General features: G+C 41.9%; 1 protein-coding gene across 1 annotated transcript in view; it reads left to right on the top strand.

Annotated features, from left to right (window-relative positions):
- ROR1 (receptor tyrosine kinase like orphan receptor 1) overlaps window positions 1–16,300 on the top strand; it is a 390,042-nt gene that overhangs the window by 257,547 nt on the left and 116,195 nt on the right. Inside the window, exons 3-4 of the mRNA XM_040978422.1 lie at window positions 9,023–9,310; window positions 9,960–9,990. Coding sequence (XP_040834356.1) covers window positions 9,023–9,310; window positions 9,960–9,990 — 319 coding nt within the window. The remainder of the gene's footprint in view (window positions 1–9,022; window positions 9,311–9,959; window positions 9,991–16,300) is intronic.

Raw genomic sequence — 16,300 nt, 5'->3', positions numbered from 1 at the left:
TAGCCTTGTCTTACAATGGAGGAAACTGGGGCTTAACAAGATTTGAGTCACAGGAGGTAAGAGGCAGTACCCAGCTCTAAGGCCAAGCAGTCTAAAACCACAGCACCCTTCAAGGTACTGTGGCTCCTATTATAAATAGTGCCTCTGGTGAGGCTGCACCCTGGGAACTGGGATGCAGCCAGTGGGACACCCCAAGGCCTTAGCTCATCTGTGCCTTCATCCTACCTACCTCCTGCTCCTACAGCCGGCCTCCGGCCCCACAGCTGATAATGAACTGCGCTGATTCAGAAGTCCCTATTTTTGCGGCTGATTTTTATTAAACACAGCTTGTGGCTCAGACTCAAGAATGTGCAAGCTGATTTAGATTATGCTTTGCATTGAGTTTATTAAGATAAGAAATATTTGCCGAGATAGTGAGTCAGAAGTATTTATGGTGAAGTGTGCTGAAAGTGAATGCAGGTTGATAGCGTGAACAGAATGTTCTCTCAAAGTCAAATGGGATGACCTAACTGTGTTTGGCAGCCTTCCTCTATGTTTAGCTAAGCATTTTATTTCATGTTGGGAGCCTCCTCCCTCTTCTAAAAAAGATCGCTCGTGTAGAAGCCTAAGATTTTGGCATCTGCCTCTTTTGATACTGAGACCCAGGCCCGAAGCCTAATTGTGACCGGCTCCTCAGCGGACTGGCTAGGTTGCCATGGCCAAAGACTGTTCAACTTTTTATATCTCAGTTTTCTCACCTTGCAAAATGGAACTATAACTCTTGGCCCTGCCTGCCTCCCCTATGGGGAGATGGGAGGGCAGTTTGAAAATTAAGTAGTCATGTTGGGAGGGATCTGCGGAGTTGTGGATATGACATCTTGTCAAGTGGGTCAGTAATGCATGGGGTGTCTCCACAGCTGATTTACCAGAAATTCACTGGGGCCTTCCATTGACTTAATCAACCAGCATTTATTAAAGGCCTACGAAGTTCATAATAACACATGGAGTGCTAGGGAGAATAGGAAAAGGCAAAGGGGAGGAAATAGAGTCCCAATTCCCTGAAAGCCCATAAAGCAACTTCTTTCTTACAGTTCACTTTTTAGGTTAGTTAAGCCTGAGTAGAAAAGATGCCTGTGTTGTATTTTAGCAGCTCATTCTCAACAGTGGCTGCCAGTTACATCATGAGTAACTCATGGTGATTTCATTGTTTTCATTACCAGTGGGCGTTTTCCTGAACTAGAGACAAAAGACAGAAAGATTCTGGAGTCCTGGTCCTGGTGGTGCAAAGGACGTAGAAAGTCCAGTTAGGTTGCCTGGGAAATCCTGCTTCAGACAATGGCAGCCAAAAGACTGGCTCTGGGTCTTGTTTGCTGTTTTCTGACTGTGTGGCTTTCATGAAGTTGCTTCACTTCTCTGGATTGGGTGACAGATTCTCTACCTCCAAAATGAGGATAAAAGATGTGTCTCCCTTGCTGGATTCTTTTCAGATTTAAAGAGGTTAATGTGTTTGGATGCTCAGAACAGTAATTGGCACCCTGCAAACATTCAGAGTAATGCTAGCTAGCTAGTGCTCCAAGGGTCTGGCACTGTGGTACAATGGGGTAAGCCAGTGCCTACAAAGCTGCCATCCCATATCAAAATGCCAGAGTGAATCCTGACTTTCCTGCTTCCTATTCAATTTCTGCTGATTAATTTTGGAAGGCTAACAAATGATGACTCAGATATCTGGGCCCTTGCCACCCATGTGGGAGACTCAGAGAGTTCCTAGTTCTTAGCTTCAACCTTGCCCAGCCCTGGTTGCTGTGGCCCTTTGGAGAGTGAATCAATGGATAGAAGACTCTCTTCTGTCACACTGCTTTTGAACTAAATGAACAAACTTTACAAAGACAAAAGAATTAGTTGTGACTATTCCTTTCCATATACAATGGGAGAAGATGCTCCAAACTACCCTGTTATTTTCCTACATCATAAAAAAAAAACACACACAAATCGTTTTTATCCAGAATCCCAAATGTTGAACAGATCTGACCCTCTCACTTGGGACTGCCCCAAAGCCATAGCCTATCTGTTCAGATGTAAAGTGTATGCCATGCGAGCTGTGCCCTGGCCTCTGTCTTCTGCTAGTCAAGGTCTAGATTAAACCATTTTGTTCTAAGAGCCTCATTCCAGACTGGCACCCAGATGGGTGGAAGACTGCAGCTATGGGGAGCAGTGAACTTGAGTCCACATCATGATTTTGTCATGATTTTGTGAACTCAAAGAGAGATCTTAATCTTACTCTACAAAGCATGAGTTGAATTGCTGGGGCCTTAACACTCATCCAAGTAGTGGCATCACACTGTAGATCTCACATTGCAACCAACCTTTAAAAAGTATCATTTGTTAAATTTTGGTGTGGTATCAAAGAATCTCCTAAATTATTTGAAATGCTGTTTAAGAAAAAATTCCTGCCTTTCCAAATGTGTGAAGCGTCAAATTTTCTTCAACGCATACACCAAATCTCAACATATTGGCTGCTGAAACAGGGACTCCAGCTGTCTACTCTCAAGACGAGACAGTGCTACTCTTCTCACCACTGGGTGAATGGAAGACATATTTTTCAGTAAAGTGTTTGGAGATGAGTGTTTAATACAATGGCTTAAATGTTTAATACAATGGGCTTGAAATGCCCACATCCCATGTTGAATGGAACACCTGGTTTGAGGTCCTGCAACTGCAGGGTTTTTTTTCTTTAATTTTATTTATATTGGAGCCTGCATGCTGTTGTAACATGCTAACCCTTTACCTGCAGCACGGGCATCCCATATGGGTGCTGGTTTGTGTCTCAGCTGCTCCACTTCCAATCCAGCTCACTGCTTAGAGCAGCAAAAGATGGCTCAGGTTCTCGGACCTCTGTACCCACATAAGAGAGTAGAGGAGGCTCCTGGTTCCTGGCTTTGGATCAGCGCAGCTCTGGCCATTGCTGCCATTTGGAGAGTGAACCAGCAATTGGAAGACCTCTCTTTCTCTGTCTCTCTTTTTCTCTGTAAATCTGCCTTTCAAAAAAAAAAAATGGAAATCTTAAAGGTTTATTTATATGAAAGGCAAAATTACAGAGAGAAAAGGAGAGATTTTTCATCTGCTAATTCACTCCCCAGATGGTTGCAATGGCTGGGGCTGGGCCAGGCCAAAATCAGAAGCCTGGAATGTCATCTTTTTTTTTTTTTAAAGATTTATTTTTATTATTTTTTCATTGGAAAGGCAGATATACAGAGAGGAGAGACAGAGAGGAAGATCTTCCGTCTGATGATTCACTCCCCAAGTGAGTGCAACGGGCCGATACTATGCCGATCCGAAGCCAGGAGCCTCTTCCAGGTCTCCCACGCGGGTGCAGGTTCCCAAAGCTTTGGGCCGTCCTCCACTGCTTTCCCGGGCCACAGGCAGGGAGCTGGAAGGGAAGCGGGGCTGCAGGGATTAGAACCGGCACCCATATGGGATCCCGGGCGTGCAAGGCGAGGACCTTTAACCACTTGCGCCACCGCGCCGGGCCCTGGAATGTCATCTTCATTGCCTGTGTTGGTTGCAGAATCTCGAGTATGTGGTACATTTTTCAGGTGTATTAGCAAGAAGCTGGGTCAGAAGTAAAGCAACCAGGACTCAAACCTGAGCTTCTATGGGTGATCAGTGTCACAGGTGGCAGTTTTAATGATTACACTACAATGCTAGCTCCTGTTTGCACTACTTCTGATCCAACTTCCTGCTAATAGCCGTGCTGAGAGACAGCAGATTTTGGCTCAACTACTTGAATCCCTGCCACCCCTGTGGCAGACCCAATTGGAGCTCCAGGCTCCTGACTTCAGAGTAGCCTAACCCTGCTACTTTGAGCATTAGTGAAGGGAACAAACAAAAAAGATGCTCTCTCCTAAGAACTCCTGTTGCAGATTCCAGAAGCAAATAGTTTATTTTAAATGTCATTTCTATTTATTGGACAACCTTCTTATCCTTTCTGTGCCTTGAGTTTCACATGTGTGACATGTTCATACCTACCATGCTAATAAGTACCATTTGGGGTGGGCTATTACCCTGTCATTATTATGTCGCCATCATCGTCACTGTCATTATCATCATTTCTACTATTACCATTGGAAGACAACTTTTTAGGGATGCCACTCTAGATGTGGACTCAGTGGAACTGGAATTCTTTTTTTTTTTCTCTATGAAATTAAATTATACCCTTTCCCACACCCCAGTCTTCTTTATCAACACTTGCAGTTTAGGGGAAAAGGAGGAGAATTTCTAGCAGTTTATTCTGTTGAATCATTGTCCCAGGTGATGAATCAATTAATACATATATATAAACAGCAGGAGTAAATGTAGACTAAATCATTCTGTCTGCCATTCAAGTCCAGTGGGCACCTGCTGCCTGCCATCCAGGGATTCTGCTGTGCCTTGTTTGAAAACACAAACTGCCACAGGAGGGGACAACGCCCAGGGCCACAAGGAGGTGAAATGCCTGTGTGACACACACAACTAGTCGGTGGCAGGCTTGGAGCTTGAGCTGATCGTGTGAATTTCCTAGACAGTGACCCCCATGGCTGGGAATCTGCTAGGGTCCCTCCAAGCTTTGATGTAGTGATAAGAGTGGGACCTATGAGGTTGCTACAGAAGGATGCAGCTGCTTCTGGGAAAAGATTGGATCCTGGCCAGGGCCTTGTGAAGAACAAAAAAAGATAGCAGTGATACAGACATGCATTTTTGTTTTATGTTATTTTATTCCCTTCCAGTTACAGAATGCTTTTTTTGTTAGGCAAAACGCAGCTCTGATGCTTCTGGTCTTTGCCAAGCTGAGGATGAAACCATTTGTTAGTGTTGCTACTCATTAAATGAGCAGCTACAGATGGCAAACAAATTTAAACCTGCTTTTTATGTTGGTGGAAAGTCGAAACCAAATTCCCTGTTGGTGCCAAGGCATCTTCAGTAAACACAAAGATACATTTACATTTTCTTTGTTCTCTGGCATCATGCTGTTAAATGCCGTGCATTCTTCATTTTTTGTTTTTAAATAGTTTCTATAAAGATATAGCTAGAGAGTGCAGGTCAAATGAGGCACTGGATCCCCAGAGGGAAACTGGACCACCACCCAGAGCCCATGGCTAGTGTTCAGTCCCACTAACAAGAGAGACCAAGTGGGAGTTAAAGGGAGAGGTGTAACCACATGGGTAGAACTGTGTCCAGGAGCTAGCCAGATTTGGGGAAGAAATTCCAAATCCAAACCCAGCCCTTGGTGGGGTTAAGACTTCAATAGTCTAGTAGAATGGAAAGACATATGTTTTGAAGCCAGAGGGATATGAATTGGTCCACAGATAGAGGCCTTGGACAAGATATATAACCTCCCTGATTCTAGTTTCCTCATTACAAAATCACTGATAACAAGTCCTCACTCGCTGGATGATTGTGCCTGTAGACACGAAAGTGAAGTCCTGGCCTATGGTGGGATTTCATAGTAGTCTGTTACTGCTACTGGATTGGCCAGTTGCCTTCATTAGACTTTGTTTAGGTGCTTAATCGAACCTCAGAATTGAAGGCCAATGATGATGGAAGCTTTGGGAAATTTGGGGGCAAATCCACAATCCTAATTTTCTGATCTGCTACTAGGAAATCATAGTAATTAACGTGCCTTTCTTGTTTTCCTGGATTGTTGGGGGTGACAGGAGAGAGGCCATGAAAACATGTTGTAACTTGAAAAGTATTATGCTGAAGTTACTATAAAAATAATAGACACAACATAAATTGACATTTATGCTCACTTTTTGTCAAACACAGATTTTAGGCTCCATGGATGTCACTTGATTTAATTGATTACTTGAGAGAAAGAGAAAAGAGACAGACTAACAACAAATACCTGACTGGGGTTGAAGTCAGAAACTGGGAATGTCCTCCAGGACAGCTGCTCTGGTACTGGGAATCCAGTAACTTGAACCATCACTGTTGTCTGCCAGTGTCTACACTGGCAGGAATCTGGATTTAGGAGCCAAAGCAATCAAACCCAAGCTACCCTGATTGGAATGTGGGTGTCTTAACTTTTCAGCTGAGCATCTATTCCATTTGATTTCATTTTAATCTTTCTCTAACAGTTTTCCCATGCAGAACCCTGTTTAATATTCCTGATTTTTCATTTGATTAAAGCACAGAGGTTATGGTCTGCTGAAGGTCAAACAAATAGGAAGAGAATTGGATTCAAACCCAGTGTTCCAATTCCAGGATTGAGACAGTAAACTATTCATCTTTATGCTGATATTGATGTTGTGATGTGATTGCTCTTTCTAAGGTTGCTCGTATAAAGGACACACAGCTACGTGCATTCTCAAGGCATGATGTGGGGCTGTGCAGCAATGACAGTGATCATGAAGTCATCTTAATTAATCTCCCTACTTTCTAGGCATACGTTAGACATCTTAGGAACACATGTGCTCTTACTCATGAGCACACACAGTCACAGATGAAGTAGAAATGTATGTAGATTATAGAAACATGCTCAAGATAGAAACCAGAGCAAAAATGTAAGGAAGTAAAGCATTTGCAGAATCATTTATGGGCTCGTGATTCTGTTGGGAAGGATAATTATTCATTGACTTAAGTGAGATGAAGAGTGTCATTATGGCAGCAGAGTGAGTGATGGTCATCCTTAAACTCGTTTCTTCTGTAAGCACATGCTAAATGCCATTCACACATGTGACATCCTCCTGTGTGATTTCTAGACCCTAACAATACACATTCCAATTTATCTTTGAGGAAAATGAATAATAAGCCATTTGGTTTTAGCATTTATGAACACATTTAATGGACAGTTAGATACATTTCCCAGTCAAGTAGCTTCTTGAAAAAGGTTTTTAAAATGTTATTTCAAAGGCAGAGTCAGAGAGAAAAGGATGGAGAGGGAGAGACAGAGAGAGAGAAAGAGACTTTCCATCTTGTGGTTTACTCCTCAAATGGCCACCACAGCCAGAGCTGGGCAAATCCAAAACCAGGAGCCAGAAGCTTTCTCTGGGTTTCCCACACAGGTGCAGTGTCCCAAGGACTGGTTTGGACCATTCTCCACTGCTTCTCCAGACCATAAGCAGGGAGCTGAATTGGAAGTGGAGCAGCAGGCCTCAAACTGGTGACAATATGGGATGCTGGTGCCAAAGGCAGAAATTCAACCTACTACACCATGTTGCTAGCCCCGTAAGCAGCTTTTTAATATAATTCCACTGAATTCAGCAAAGTTACTGTACATTAATTATGCTGATCAGTACAGTACTAGCCATATGTAGTTCTGTAAAGCTGCAAATTGAATTCTTTACCCCTCCTAGCTCTGTTTCTCAATAAGTCATGTGTGGATAATGGCTACCAATCAGACAATGTGAATTATGGAATATTTCCATCATTGAAGAAAGATCCATTGGACAGTAGCACACAGCAAAAAGGCAGTGAAGACTCACTCCTTCTCAAAACTTGTTGATCTAGGCCCGATAGCTCTGAAGTAAAGACAGGTGCTAACCCATCCATCCAGGGCCCAGGAGCGTGGCCTAGCAGCTAACGTCCTCACCCTGAACGTGCTGGAATCCCATATGGGTGCCGGTTCTAATCCCAGCAGCTCCACTTCCTATCCAGCTCCCTGCTTATGGCCTGGGAAAGCAGTCGAGGACAGCCCAAAGCCTTGGGATCCTTCATCCGTGTGGGAGACCTGGAGGAGGTTCCTGGCTCCTGGCTTCGGATCAGCACAGCACCGGCCGTTGCGGTCACTTGGGGAGTGAATCATTGGGCGGAAGATCTTCCTCTCTGTCTCTCCTCCTCTATGTATATCCACCTTTCCAATAAAAATAAATAAATCTTGAAAAAAATTAAATAAACCATCCATCCTAGACTTAGGACTAGAGGAAGACCAGGGCAGTAGGAGAGTATGATGAGGTGTCTACTCAAAGCAGGAAGGTCAGGAAAATAGAACCAAAGAAAATTCCGTATGTCCAAATTACAGAAAAATTTTTTTTAAATATTCAACTTTACTTTCTTAAATCATATTCTCTACAGCTAGAGTCCATAGCTAATTACTAATATGATGTTTAAACATCATTGAATAAGCTTAAATAAAACTTTAATGCAATAAATCTCAAAACTACAGTGTGATTTCATTTATAAGAGATTCTGGAGCAGGCAAAATTAATCTGTGATGATAGCAGTCTGAACAGTAGTTGCCTGGGGGTGGAGTCACAAGAAGTGGTTGGCAGCAGAGATTGACTGCAAAGAATTTCCAGGGTATTTTCTGGGGTGTTGGTGAGGCCTATCCAGACAGAGCAGTGGTTTTATGGATATATGCATTTGTCAGTGCGCATGGAACTATAGAATTATAATCTGTGCTTTGCACAGAATGTAAATCACATCTCAACGTCTGAGACATAACTGAACTGAATCTTTGTCTATGATGGAAACAACTGTACAGATCATCATGGAAATGTCTGTTGCTCAAGTGCTTTGTGTCCTGTTGACCTGGCCTTCATGACCCTGCTGTCGTCACTCGCAGAAGAGTGTCAGCCATACTGCCTGACCTCGTGCTGTGTTCTTGTGAATGTGTTGCTCCTGCCTTTTCTAGCTTTGATTTTGTCTCTATTGTCTTTTATTATCAAAAGTGGACAGGCTGAAAGAATGGTTTCCAGAACAGTGTTATTTGGGGATGAAAGATCTGTGAATTTTGCTTGTGTTCCTCTTCTTTGTATTGTTGAAACAAACACCACATGTGAATTATGTTCAGGGTTTGAAGCACAGACACCCATTTTGTCTTGATATGGAATATACAAATACCCAATGGGTGCAATGTACTCATTTGTGGACTCTGGGTCAAGTTGTGTGGGTGATTGGTCAGTAGTGATGAGTTCTTGGTGATTGTTTTCACTTCATTCCCCGTCTGCTTTCTTATGCCTCTCCTGTGAGTGTCCCTGTGACCCAGGGGTATGAGCAAATAAATCTAAGTCACTGGGAAGTGCTCTCAACTGTCTGTCCCTTACATCTGCCTTCTCTGTGCTCACAGATTCTTACCTGACTCTGGATGAACCAATGAATAACATCACCACATCCCTGGGGCAGACTGCAGAGCTCCACTGCAAAGTCTCTGGGAATCCACCTCCTACCATCCGCTGGTTCAAAAACGATGCACCTGTAGTCCAGGAGCCCCGGAGACTGTCCTTTCGAGCAACCAACTATGGCTCACGGCTGCGGATTAGAAACCTCGACACCACAGACACAGGCTACTTCCAGTGTGTGGCAACTAATGGCAAGAAGGTGGTTTCTACCACTGGAGTCTTGTTTGTCAAGTTTGGTAAGCATCTCCTACTGGGTCTGGCTTTGGCCTTTAATCCAATGCAGTGGGATGGCAAAGATCCATGGGGTCAAGAATGGAGGGAATGAGCACTTACTCAAAATGTATTGAATGCCCACAACCTAAAGCTTATTTTCTCGAACAAGTGTATCAAGGTCCAGTAGATAATTGCCACATTCAGGATTGCCCAGCTAGTAATGAACAAGATGGGAGGGTAGACCAGTCTGACCTCACATTTGCTACTCCAAACATCACACTACTGAGTTCTTCTCAAGCAGGGTGCTCTTTGTCCAGAGGATTTGGAAACACTTGGCACAAGCATGCCCTTTGTGTGCTTACATGAGCTCACCCTCCTATGGAAAAATCCTGATGCAGTGAGAGGATATGTGCTCCATTGAGTCCATTTTTAGCACTTGTCTTGGCATTTTTCAGGGCTCTGAACTCTGGGATCTAGACACATTTTCGCTGGTCTGCTTTTTTGATAGAAGTGGTTGGTGAGAACTGGAGCAAAACACAAAGTCCCAGAAAAATAAATATTCCCTCTGAGTGGTTGAGAACTTTTCTCTCTGTGATGGTTGCACTGTACCCACACTCGCCTTCTGCTAACCCAGACTGACTGTTACTTTTGTTTTCCTTTCATTTTTTTCAGGCCCCCCTCCCACTGCAAGTCCAGGATCCTCGTAAGTACTTTGAATCTCCCTTCTTGCCATTTCTGAACATTTCTCAAGGGTTATGGGGCCAAGGCAATGTTGTCCTCTGTTGGCCAAGCGCTTGTTTCCAGATGTTGTTCCACTATATCTTGCCTTTGTTTCATTTTGGGTATTTTCTGATGTAAAGGTTCACAGGCGACCAGCATTGTTAGTAATCTCAATTATGAAAACAAAAAGTTAGATAAATGCACTCTGTTTAAGATGAATCCAACACTTAGTGGCAATGGTAGATTTAGTGAAAGCCAACAGAAAACACTTGAGTGCCTCCCTAGGAACCTTGACTTTAAGCATCAGGGTACTTTGCTATGGTTCCACAAGCATGTCTGGTGCTTAAACTTTGAACAGGGCAACAGTAACGGGATTGCCATATTTTAATCCCGTTAATGAACTCAGAGGTACAAGTTTTGACTCAAAGAAGGGCAGTCCCATGCTTGGTTGAGAAGTACATAGACATTTTTTCACCCTGAGTCCCTTGCTAATGGTGTCTAAAGATCCCATTCCTTTAGTTGATACTGTTCTTGATACATTTGTCTTTTATTTTAGTGGAGATCCTCATCTTTCACTCTAAGGTTAACCAATTGGAGCATTATTTTCTTTATGTATACTTTTATTTGGGGGGAAATTTATAAAAATCCTTGCTTTGCATGAAAATATCCTCCATATTTTATAGACCTTTGAAGTACGTCTCAGTAGTGTATGCCATGAAAGCATCAAAATGTCTGGCCCAGTCTACACCCATGGCAAATACAACACCCACTTAATTTTGCTCAAATCCCCTCTGTGCCACTTAATTACAGTGTGGAGTATTTTAATACATTTTTGTGTGCCCTGGGGCCCAGGGGCTCACAATCCCATTAATAAAATAGGTAATGGGTAAAAATAAACATTGGCCTTCAGCCACACTGTTCTGTCATTTCATCAGCCTGTTAAAGACTACAGTGAAAGAGCCTTTAAAATCACCCAAGTGCTAATTGCATTCTCCTTGCTCAGGTAAAAAAAATACTGATTGATCTTAGGCAGATCAGAAGTTGGTCATTCTGCCTCTCATTTCTTGAAGCTAGTCTCTTTTTTTAATGGTCAAACAATTGGATATATGAGGAAATCTTTTGAAGTTTTATTTAAAAATGCATTCCACCCTGGTACCTATTTGTTCTATTAATCTGTGATTCAAATGTAGCTGATAACTTGTATCCCAGATTGGTTAAATCTGTCTTGACTAATAGGCTGACTTCCTGACTGTTGCATTTACCTCACGGTGTTACATTTATATTATCACTTATTTTTAAGCACTTTTTTGTCCTCTTTTGGAGACTTACAGGTTAAGTGTTTATTTCATGAGACTATAATATTAGACCATGTATGTAGGATGCATAGCACAGAGTACAACAAAAAGCATTAAGTTCTAAGTCTAGAATAACGTGCAGTTGTCCTTAGTGTCCAAAAAGAGTTGCTTCCAGAACACACTGAGGACGCCAAAAATTTGGGGGTTCTGAAGTTATTTACATAAAATACTATTTTATTTGCATATTACATAGGAACATTATACTATACACTTAAAATCATGTCTAGATTATTTATACTCTGTAATACAATGCACATGCAATGTAAATAGTTGTGTATTGCATAGGGAATAATGTTTGTTCTGATTTCTTTATTTCTCTGCTGATACCTTTCTAATGCTTGCAGTTTCAATCTCTCCGAGTTTTTAGTTTTATGCAAAGGTTGCACACATTCTTGTAAATTGCCATCTGTGAGAGAGTAGTGAAGTTTCTTAATGTAGCACAACCACAGCTCAAAATATCCATCAGTATAATACCTATTTCGTGTTGATTTTCTGATTATCCTTCATTTTGTTTAAGGATTTATTTTTATTTACTTTAAAGTCAGAGAAAATTGGGAGGGGAGGAGGAATGAAGAGACTAAGAGAGAAATAGACCTCTTCCATTTACTGTTCACTCCTCAAATGCCTGCAACAACCAGGGTGGGCCAAACCAAAGCCAGAAGCCTGAAACTCCATCCAGGCTTCCCACATGGTTTCAGGGTCCCAGTCATTTGAGCCATCACCTGCTGCTTCTCAGACATGTTAGCAGGAAACTGGATTGTAAGCAAGGACCTGAGATTGTAATACAGTATGGGGGGCTTTCCAAGTGAAAGCTCAACCTGATGCATCACATCTCCTGTCCCATCTTGTTGTTGAGTAGAGACATGAAATATAGAGCTGCCATAACTGCTCAGAAGTAGTTATAATAAAATCCAATCCAAGTTGCAGATCCTGCATAGCCTTTTGCTGATTTCTGTCAACTTTCTGGCATTGTTAGTTGGCATTTTGATAGCTTTTAAAAATATTTTTCCTTAGAAATTAGTGGTGTGGCCTAGCAGCTAAAGTCCTCGCCTTGAACGTTCCGGGGTCCCATATGGGCGCCAGTTCTAATCCCGGCAGCTCCACTTCCCATCCAGCTCTGTGCTTGTAGCCTGGGAAGGCAGTCAAGGACGGCCCAAAACTTGAGACCCTGCACCCATGTGGGAGTCTTGGAAGAAGTTCCTGGATCCTGGCTTCAGATCTGCATAGCATCGGCCGTTGCGCTCACTTGGGGAGTGAATCATTGGGCGGAAGATCTTCCTCTCTGTCTCTTCTCCTCTATGTATATCTGACTTTCCAATAAATAAATAAATCTTTAAAAAAAAAAGAAATTAGTGGTGTTTTTTTTTTCTCAAATCTCTCAGTGATCATTTACCTTGTCAATGAGAGTAAGAACTTCCAAATAAAATGCCACTCCCTGTCTCTGTCTTCCTACCCCTGTCTTCATGGGCCCCAAGAACATCTCCATTCAAGGGGACAAGAATATTCTTTAAAAATGGACATTGGGAATTTCATGTCATTGAAGACCTTTCTGAATGGCTTTTGTCAAATTATATCTTGTTTTTTTCTGGAAAAGGAATGTTTACTTGTAAGTGACATTGTTAAGTTTATAGCAGGGGAAATAAAATGAACATCAGGACAGGATCGTGACACGCAGAATATTGCAACAGTGAAAGCTATTAGGTGTATGAATCCTAGTGAGGGTTGAAAGCCCCTTGGTACTATAGCTCAGGAAGACATTTGTCACTCTGACCTGAGACTGCATCCAAGATTTCAACATAATGTTTTTGTTAATACTAGCAGCACGTTTTCAATTCTGGTTTGGTGTCCATTCATAGCTTCAGGCTTTATTTCTTTTGTATTGCTGGTTCCTGGCCCACCTCTAACAAATTAGAGAGGGGCTTAAAAACAAGTGGGGACCCACATACCATATGTCTAAATATTTAAACTTTATAAATCAAGCTATCAAAACTATTAAATGAAATATGTTCTATCTTCCCACATTGACAAATACACTTTTAGAATTACAAAATTTAAAACTACATGTAAGGCTGTGTTTTTTCTACAACTAAAAAGCAGAAACTATCAACATTATCTATTTTAATCGTTATTATGCATGTCTGAGTGTTCTGCTTATGGGCCAGAAATATTATAAATAACCCACAGGTTGTTATATATTAGTTCCATAAATGTTTTCCTTCATTTCAGCAAAACTTCTTACTACCTGTGTTATTTTGTCTGCAACTTTGTCTGGACTGTGTTCTGTTGATGTCAAGTTAGACAAGCTTCTCTTGAGTCACTGTGATGCTTACTTTCAAATCTAATTTTAATTTAGAGAAACTTCTTCTCCTAAGCCAGTAAAGCTATTGCTGCTAATAAAATCCCTAAAGCAACACTTAAATTTGAAACTCAACTAAGAATTTGACATGCCAAATTCCAACATAAAAATAAGAAGATGTTACTACTCACCACAGTAGAGTAAGTCACATTATATGAATCTGTGTTGTGTTTTATACATGTTTCTCAGTGTGTGTCACATTGAGTGTACAATGCGAATTGTTTTCTGTGTATATTGTCTAGGGCTGCTTTAGCAAAGTATTGCATGATGCATAACCAAAATAAGAGAAACGTAGTGTCTCACAAGTTTGGCAGCTGGAAATCTAAGATAAAGGTGTCAGCAGGATTAGTTCCTCATATAGGCTGTGTAAAAGGCTTTCTTCTTTTGGCGACTTGCCAGAATTTTTTGGCATCCATTGACTTGTAGACACATCACCAGATCTCTTGGGATTCACATGGCATTCTCTCTGTGCATACTTTTTATTAAAAACCCAACCAGAGTACCTTATTTTAAGTTAATCACTTCTCTGTAAACACCTTGTTTTCAAATAAGGTCACCTTCTGGAGTCTTGGTGATCGGGACTTCGACATAAAAATTGGGTAGGGGGAGAAAAGTTAATACATAATGCTTAATATCACATAACTTTTCTGTACCATGTGAAACTCTTCTAAATGGTGAAGACGTTCCAAAGCACTGATTGGCATATAAAAGAAAAGCAAGAGCATGGCTGCTTGGTGATGCTGGAATGATGGTTATTGCGAAACTCTTACACTGGGAAGAGGAGCTTGATAGGTTGGTAGATTTGCTGAACCTCATGCTGAAGTACTGCTGCCTCTGCAGTACTCTATGTTCTTTGCAGGGCCACAGCACACAATAACCCCCATGGTGTGACATTCCAGTCACCTGGTGGCTGCAGGACAGAGGGTAAAAGAAATAGAGACATGTCCACTGTCACATAGTGTTAGTCCCAGCAACAGATATTTAAGGTTTCAGGTCCCAAGAGGCAGAAGGTCTCATGTGTACACTTTCCTCTTGTTGGATTTCACATCTGGGCCTTTTTGTATGCAGGTACATGGTGGAAACCTTTGTTCTGCTTGGGTCTTTGCATATTTGTCAATTGATTAATTTGTTCAAAAGGCAGAGTAAAGAGACAGAGAGAGATGCATCTTCCATCTTGCTTGTTCACTTCCCAGATGACCACACTGGCAAGATTAAGCCTGGAACTCCATATAGATCTCCCCCCATGGGTGGCAGGGCCCCAAGTACTTTGACCATCTCCACCTGCCTTTCCAGGTACATTAGTAGGGATCTGAATTGAAAGTAGAGCCAGAACCCAGATTCTGATATGGCTTACTGACATTTCAGGTAGCAACTTGAATCACTGCCCCCATAACACCAGACTCCCTCATTCTTTCTAAGGACAGTTTTATTAAGATATAGTTCACTATAAGATTAAATATTGAATATACATCTTAGTGTTGTTGTTTTAAAGATTTAGTTATTTAAGAAAATCAGTACAGAGAGAGAAGCACATACACAGATCTTCTGTCCACTGGCTCACTCTCCAGATGGCTATAGTACTTAAGCCTGGGCCACGTTGAAGCCAGGAGCCAAGAGCTCCATCTGCATCTCTCACCTGAGTGGCAGAGGCTCCAAGAATTTGCCTTTATTTCTATGCGTTTCCCAGGCCATTATCAGTGAGCTGGATCAGACATGGAACAGCCATGTCACGTATTGGTGCTCATACAAGATTCCTGTGTTGCAGGCAGTGGCTTTACCTGCTGCTCCACAAGGGTGGCACCAACTGAATATTTTTACTAACTTTCCAGAACTGTGCAGCCTTCACTTACCTTTTTTTCTTTTAGCACATGTTAATCCACTCAGAAACTCTTCCTAGCTCATATACCCCCTAACTGACTCTTTTGTCTTGGTGAATACTCTTATTCTAAAGAGTTCCACAGGAATTGTCTCTTTTCATGCTGGCTTCTTTCACTAGCTTAATGGATCTGGGACTTGTCCACATTGGAGAGTCTCGCAGTCCTTCCTCCTTGCTTTGGCTGTGCTATATTATATTTTGTGGCTATACCACATTCTGCTTCTTCATTGATCTGTTGATGGACATTCTATTGCTTCTACCTTTTGCCTATGCTACATAATGCCGTAGTGGTCATCTATATACATGTTTTCATGGGGTGAGAATCTTAAGCCTCTAGGACATACACCTAGGTGGGCCTTTCAGAATTCTTAATTTAATGCCGAATTATTTTCCAAAGCACTCGTAACTTTTATATATGCAGAAGTAATGTATGTGGATCCCAATTATGCCACATTCTCCCCTATACATATTTCCCTTTAGAAACATGTGTTTATTTGCTTGTTAATTATAGCTGTTTTAGACAATGTAATGTGAGGCCTGTGCTGTGGTGTAGTGGATTAAGTATTCACCTGCAATGCTTACAGTCTACATGAGCACTGATTTGAATCCTGGCTACTCCACTTCTGATTCAACTCTCTATTAATACACCTGGGAAGGTAGCAGAGGATGGCCCAATTTCTTGATCCCCTGCTGCTCCTCCCTTGCC

This window comes from Ochotona curzoniae, unplaced genomic scaffold (genome assembly GCF_017591425.1).
Source record: "Ochotona curzoniae isolate NIBS_2020 unplaced genomic scaffold, NIBS_Ocur_1.0 contig_291, whole genome shotgun sequence".
NCBI lineage: Eukaryota > Metazoa > Chordata > Mammalia > Lagomorpha > Ochotonidae > Ochotona > Ochotona curzoniae.
Note: the sequence above shows the minus strand (reverse complement) of the source record. Positions and strands in the feature narration are given on the sequence as shown.